The 7,424-nt window shown below is 45.2% G+C and overlaps 1 protein-coding gene across 2 annotated transcripts; it reads right to left on the reverse strand.

Moving 5' to 3' along the window:
- Positions 1 to 3,585: 3,585 nt before the first annotated feature.
- On the reverse strand, positions 3,586 to 6,647 carry LOC124686806. Of its 2 annotated transcripts, XM_047220699.1 has the most exons (5): positions 6,115 to 6,647; positions 5,779 to 5,855; positions 5,169 to 5,201; positions 4,017 to 4,220; positions 3,586 to 3,824 (listed from the first exon to the last, which is right to left on the reverse strand). In XM_047220699.1, exons 1-4 carry the CDS (start codon positions 6,192 to 6,194, stop codon positions 4,027 to 4,029), a joined length of 384 nt encoding a protein of 127 aa, XP_047076655.1. In that variant the 5' UTR covers positions 6,195 to 6,647; the 3' UTR covers positions 3,586 to 3,824; positions 4,017 to 4,026. The 2 variants fall into 2 exon arrangements, 1 of the variants encoding a protein (XP_047076655.1); XR_006997941.1 differs by lacking the exons at positions 5,169 to 5,201; positions 6,115 to 6,647 and having other exon boundaries at positions 5,779 to 6,100.
- Between the last annotated feature and the right edge of the window lie 777 nt (positions 6,648 to 7,424).

Here is a 7,424-nt window from a genome sequence, read left to right on the forward strand (position 1 = left end):
GTAATTTGTTCACCCAACATGCTATTTCTTATTGGAGAGACACCACTAGTGAACTGTGGACCCCGGTCCATTCTTTTACATCTGAAATACAATCTACTGCAAACTCTATTCTCTGTTGTTCTTCGCAAACAAACATCATTCTCCACACCATTCGTTTAATCCTTTGTTTATAGCAAGCCGGTGGGATTGACAACCTCACTATTAAGTTGGGGCAAAGTATTTTGATTGTGTTGTGCAGGTTCCACGTTGGCGCCGGAATCCCTGGTGTTGCGCCGCACTACACTCCTCCACCAACAACCTTCACGTGGCCTTCATCTCCTACTGGTTCGATATCCTTGGTTTCTTACTGAGGGAAAACTTGCTGTTATACGCATCACACCTTCCTCTTGGGGTTCCCAACAGACGTGTGTCTCACGCGCCATCACCCAGCGATTCGCTATCTCCATGAGTGCTGCTATTGTTTTCGGGTTGGTTCTTCCCAAATCCTCGACAAAGTCCTTCCTTCGGATTCCAGCAACAAACGCGTCTATTGCTCTATCGTCAGATATGTTTTCTGCCGAGTTTTTGATGATGTTCCACCTCTGGATATACATCCTCATTGGTTCATCATACTTTTGCCTGCATGCCCTTAGCTGCTCCAGCGACACGGGTTTCTTGCACGTGGACAGGAAATTTTTCACAAATATGTCCTCGAAGTTTTCCCACCTATCGATGGAACCAGGAGGCAGCTTTTTTTATCCACGACCGTGCTGCTCCACTCAAGTGCACCTGGATACTTTGCATGGCCGTTGCTCTGGTTCCGCCCATAAATTCACCGTCTCCAGGTACGTAGTCGATTAACCAATCCTCACGATCTCGCAGGCCATCGAACTTTTGTAATTATCGGGTAACTTAAACCCGGATGGAACCCGTGTTTTGCGAACTCGCCGCGTGAAGCACGGGAGCCCACACAAATCCTCCTCTTCAACCTCTGGTGAGTGCCGACGTTCTCTTCTTTCTTGTCGCGCTCTGTCGACCCTTGCCTGTGTCGCTGTATCTCTTGCCCCACTTGTTCTTGGAGGGTCCTGTACTACTGCTGTAGGTCGAGGACTATTTTGCCTTGCAGAGCCTTCGGGAGGCGTGCTTGTGCCCGCGAACGCTGTTCCCATGGCTCCGCAGCCTGCCATGACCATGTTATACAATGCTTCTCTTGGATCTCCAGGAGATGGCCTGGACGTTAGGATGAAAGCCTGTTGTAACGGCCCAGGGTAGTACCCCTATTAGAAGTGTTGCTCTTTTTCTTTTATGCATCATCATGCATCATGCATCATATCATACACAAGATTTTATCAAATAAAAATTATTTCAATAAAAACTATTTGTCTCCCCGCTCTCATATATGGTTTCTACATAAAACCTCCTTCATCTTTTCATTCTAACAAAACCCTAAAACAAAAACAAAATAAAATATTTTAAATAGTTTCCAACTTCAAAATAAATCTTGACTTGTTATGTTTGGTTTTCAAAATATTTTCAAAACGGTTTTAAAATAGAAAATGAAAACCTTTCTAAAACCCTTCCCCTCTAATGCTGGCATTTTCCTCTCTGGCCCAGTTTCCTCTCTCCCTCTCTTCTTCCTTCCGGAGGCCCAGCTCCTCCTCTAGCCCATCTCTCCTCGGGCCCATTACCCCTTCAGTGCGAGGAGACAGAGCTCCTCGTGTCGCCTTCCTCCCCCCTCACGAAAAGGGCGTGAGGTCCCCTATCAACGTCACCGCACCAAGCCGCGACCACCTGCCCCCCTTTCCCTTAAATCCTTCCTCCAACGCGCCCGCAAACCCTAGTCCTCTTCCACCTTCCTCCCTTGCGCCGCCGCCCCCATCTCTTCTCACTTTTTCTTCTTCTCTGTGAGCCAATGAACAACACTGCCACCATCTCCTCACCATGGCGCCGACGCTAGAGACCGCCCCTCGCTGAGCTAAGACCACCGGGAGATGCGCCTCGTCCTCCTCTTCAACCTGGTACAAGGAATCGAGCCGGGGCTCGCTAAATCAACATCAAAATCACCGATTCCTTCCTCCGGTTGCCGGCATCTTCTTCAAAATTCGGCCACCTCCGACCTCCTCTGATCATTCTGAGTTCTTCTTCACGTTCTGGGTAACTCCTCTTCCTCCCGAACCACTCCTTCATCTCCCTTCCCCATTGGTCTGTTCCGTCGACGGTGACGGCCGTTTTTCCCGCAGGACGTCGACGCCGGTGATGCTCCGGTGGGTTTCCGGTGCAACAATCACGACCATTAGGTTCACTTCGTCGTGGCGCTTCCAGCAAACCTTCTCCCCCATCCCAGTTCGCCCCAAATCGGCAGATCCATGCTTGCCTGCAACTCCGCCATGGCTGCAACTTGAGACTCATCCCCGCCATCTGCTTGCTCTATTTTGATGCGCAACAGCAATTCGACATAAACAGCATCTAGCCCATCTGGTTAGATCCTTGATCTGCATCATTAGATCCCGTGTTCAACGAATTCTCTAAAAAAAGGCCAACCTTCGCGAAGGTCTAAAAGTCTCTCCACATGCGACACGTGGCGCGTTGTGGTGCCAGATTTTTGGTGGGAAGTGGTCTCCCTGCTTGCCAAGTGTCGCAAGGGGAAGCAAGGTGGGATAGGAGAGGAGAGAGAATGGTCCAGTTTTCCCATTATTTTGTAGATTCGTTTTTTCAAAATGAAATATCTTGCGAACCGTAAGTCCAAATTACGAACCGTTTTCACTTTTGAGATCCTCGAGTCGAGGTCTTCAAAACTAGATCCCATGTTGATAGGTTTCGAGATACTTTTTTTCGTACTTCTAATACTAGTGTGATTGTACTCGTGATGTGTACCTAACTGTATCCGTGCTTGAACTGGTAAGTACTTCTGTTTTTAGTGTATTCGGTGCAGTTTTTTCCTTTACTCGTGTGCGTGACTGTACATGTACTCGTTCGTGTGTGTGACTGTACCTGTCTCGTGTGCGCCACTGTACTTACTCGTGTGCGACTGTACCTACAGATGTGCGCGACTGTATTTGTACTCGTTTGTGTGCGCCACTGTACTTACTCGTGTGCGCGACTGTACCTGACCATGTGTGCGACTGTACCTACCCGTGTGTGCGACTATATTTGTACTCGTTCGTGTGCGCTACTGTATTTACTTGTGTGCGCGACTGTACCTACCCGTGTGTGCGACTGTACCTACTCGTGTGCGCTACTGTACCTGCCCTTGTGCGCGACTGTACCTACCCATGTGTGCGACTGTACCTACTTGTGTGCGCAGCTATAACTATACTCGTGTGTTGTATGTAACTATATTCGTGTGTTGTATACACTAGGAAGTTTCGGCGCGGCGACACGCCGCGCCCGTGGAACGATATTCGATTAGCTAAATTTTCTGGTTCCGTCATACGGCGGAAACAAAACAGGTACAATATTGGTTAAGCCACAGTTGGTTTGCTGGTATATCCAGTGTGTCATTTTTTTTAGCTTGGATAGTGCAGAGAACTTAGAACTCTTGTATGCAAGTTCCAGCAGTCTAACTCGCTAAAGGAGGTAGATAAAATGAAGATAGAAGTTCAGAAGTTGGTATGATTAATTCAGTAATAATCAAAAGAGGTTACTTGAGATGATTATACATAGTTATTTAGATACTAAATATTACATCATGCCGATAGTGTTCATGGTAGGTAGTTCCAGATAAGGTAATATTACTACACGTGATATTTCTGCTCACAGGAATCAGTAGGACAGTTGTTCCGAAGCGAAGTTTCAGTTCACCGGCGCACATACTTATTTATCTTCGCTGGTCGGGACTGCCTCATCTGTTGATGAAGGTAAAATATCAGTCATACTGAGGAAACAGAAGAATGAAATCAGTGTCTTGGTACTGAATCTTTTTTCTTGCCCTCTCTAGTGGGAATTAGGCTTATTTCCTGATAGGGAAAATTTTAGCGTGTCAGATAATTATTTGCACAAAATTCCTTGAAATTCATTGCTGCTCCCAGATGCTTTACCTCTGCTAAATCAGAATGGACTATCTCCATGATATTCGTAGTCAGCTGTGTCTTGTGGGGTTCTTTCATGTTCTGGCAGATTTGGCATATTTTCAGATGGATCAGGCAGTATAGATCTTCTGTTACTTGCTGCTGGATCACTAGGCTGTATGGAGCTGCTGCTGAATTCTGTGGCTGGGTCGCTGGTGTCTACTGTTTGAGCACCTGCGACATGGAAAGCTATATAGTCAGAGTCGAAGGCATCTTGTCTGACAGTCAACCAGGACGACACATTTGTTGCCGACAATATCGGTATAGTAGGTGGGACATAATCTGCTCGACCTCTAGCAGTTGCCACCATTTAAAATCCTATAACCATGTACTGAGGTAAGACTGGTCTCGTATAGTCCTAGACCAATAATATGCAACAATGTACAATTGTACATATGACTAAAATGTATAGTTGTAAAAGTCATTTTTGCAGATAATTGTTTAGATCGATGTTTTCATCATGGGTCCATTGTGTAGGGAAGAGCAACTAAGAGAAGTGGATAAAGAGTCACCGGTAATATTGTGTTTTCTATTGTAACAGGAAGCCTGAACACTCAGGCTAAATCTGCAACATCGGATGCATTTTCCCTCATTAATTTATTATAGATTCTTAGACCAACCATATTGGTAGCTATTAATAACTTACATAAAGATGAATGAATTTTTCCTTTTTCTAGGAGCTCTAATGATTGCCTTTCTTTGGTAAGATAAATGTTTAGTCCAATATTTATAATCTTTTATAGGTAGTGTTGATGGCGGAGCTTCAGAAGCTAGTGTCTATTCAGGAGGTAGAAGTAGTGTTTATTGGAAGGAGTAACTTATGTATTCCATGAACATAGGGAGGCTGCAAATTTTCTGCATTAATGTACAGATTATTCCAAATCCCAGTATCTGAGGTGTCCTAATGTGTAACTTAAAAGACCAAGAAACTAAAGAAAGCAAGGATTGATTTTCAGGCGGCACCATCATATGCATACATGATCCTCATCTTTGTCTTCGTTATTATCTATATTTACAGAAGATGCTACGATGCAAATGAACTTGAAGAGCAGAAGCTCAGGGGAATGAACCCAAAGAAAATAAGATCTAACGTGAAAGAGTGGACCGGTGATAATATATTACCTGGAGATGAATTCACAGGGAATTCAGAATTCCCTGCATGATAAGTACAAAGTTAGGGACCGGCAGTTCAAATATATCTGGAAAAAACGCAAACATACTGAAATAGGTAATAGAACACTAACATACTGCAGGAAATGCGAGGTATAAGGAATCTAGAAAAAAATATTTATATAACTAAATAAAAAGAGATGACAAAATGCATCAACTCAGCAAAACAATTTTCGTATGCCAATCCATGTTTTAAATGTAAAATTTTGCATTGGTTGCTAAAACAACAGACTACTTGACTTTTAGAGAGAGTGAGCAAAGTTAATACAAACACAGAAGAATCTACATTAGTATATCATTACTCTTTTACAAACTGATATAATAGGAAGTACATCGGTACTATGAACCCTAACCTTCCACATTTCAGGTAGTACAATTCGGAAGTAAGAAAGGAAAATAATGGATGAATTATCTTTCCTGATCTACTATGACCAGTGATATAAAAATTACTGTTAGATGAAAAGGACTAACAAACCAACAATGATTTTTAAGAAATCCATTAATCGTATACAAATGAGTTATCAACAATATCCTTTCTCCTATCTGAAGATGCGTATCTCACCTCTAAAAGGGGCGATGCTGACGGAAAGAAACCAATCAAGTGCTGCTGGCCCAATGACAATCAAGTGCTTCGTTTGCCTACCAGAAGGACTGTATATACTCAAACTCAAAATAGATAAAGCAATGAAAACCCAATCTTCCATCAGGCCGAACCAATTCAGTTCAAATAGCTACAACACCTGCATTTACAGATACAAAATAAATATCAGTTTCTTAGCTGGACAGTGAGTATGCCGCAGTTCATTTTAGAAATCTATAGTTTGAGTTGCAGCAGCTTTTACAATAAAATCAAAGGTTGTCTAATAATGAACCACCGTTCACACTGCAAAAGTCCAACCTTTCAATCAAATTCCAAAGCAATTGCGGAAGCAAGCTACCCAAACAGCTGATGCAATATTTTTTTCTCCATGGCTTCATATGCTCGGTACTCACACTGGTAGAGTTCTGTAGCTGGTGATGGTAGGAGGCTAAATAAAGGAGGGTCGGATCAGCAATTCGTAGAATAAACCATCAACAACAGAAACGGATCTGGATCCATGAACAACAAAAGATCTTGCAGAAAAATTTCTCATGAATCTTTATCGGTAAAAAGAACATTGGAAGAGGGCCCTAGAGTGTAAAGCCTTGGGCTTCCAGGTCGTCGCCCTCCTCATGCTGGGAAGCGGAGATGAACACGGCTGCTGCCCTCTGGTAGAGGAGGAAGGGAGGATATGAGGAACCATGGAGCCAGGCCGCACGGGCGTTGGAGACACACACAGAGGAAGAGACAGAGATTGATGGGAGGGATGGGCGGCGTGAGCGAACGGCCGGCCCCCGGCCGAACAACGACAACAGCTGCAGCCAGCACCATGTACAACGACCGCGGATGGAACATCAGAAGCGGCGGGCCGATCCAACCGCGCACGGATTGCCCAGGACGCAGAAGCCTACGTTGCCTCGCGTGCATACCACCGAAAGAACCACTGCGGATAGCAAGACCAGAAGCTACTGTAGTAATATCTTGAAGCCCACCATACCGATTTAGGTCGGAGGAAAGAGCTCGCCGCCGGCCGGTAGCAGGGCGTGCACTTGTACTGTTGTAGAACAATCTACACACAGAAAACACAGGAAAGAACCACAACACGGTGGATTAAGAAGAGACCAAAACGCAATCAAGAGAATCTAAGAAACACCCAATAAGAACCAATCAGAAGCAGAGGACACAAAACTTTCCAACGAAATTAAAAACACCCAATAAGAAACCGATCAGGAACAGGGGAAACAAAACGGAAGGTACCAGATAAACTCGTGTGTTTCCAGCCGCCGGCATCGAACACTTCGAGACAGAGCCCACATACAAACAGAGAGGAATACAGAGAAATTGGTCGTCAGCGTGGATGGTGGACCTCCGAACCTACTACTCCCCCTCCTCCGCTCGGACACGCGTCCTCGACCGATGGCGATCAGAGGCTCCACTATTGAGCCAGCCATGGGAAGGATCTAGGTCAGGAAGGAGCTCCCAGATGAAGGCCGGTAAGGTGGAGATCGGCCACGGAGGCGTTCATCGAGGAGATCCTTGATGAAGACCGGACGTCGCGACTAAATCGGCAGTATTCATCGCTGGCAAGAGCGGACGCAAAGGCGGCGGCGCAAGAGCCGGGCGGCCTC

Source organism: Lolium rigidum, chromosome 2 (genome assembly GCF_022539505.1).
Source record: "Lolium rigidum isolate FL_2022 chromosome 2, APGP_CSIRO_Lrig_0.1, whole genome shotgun sequence".
NCBI lineage: Eukaryota > Viridiplantae > Streptophyta > Magnoliopsida > Poales > Poaceae > Lolium > Lolium rigidum.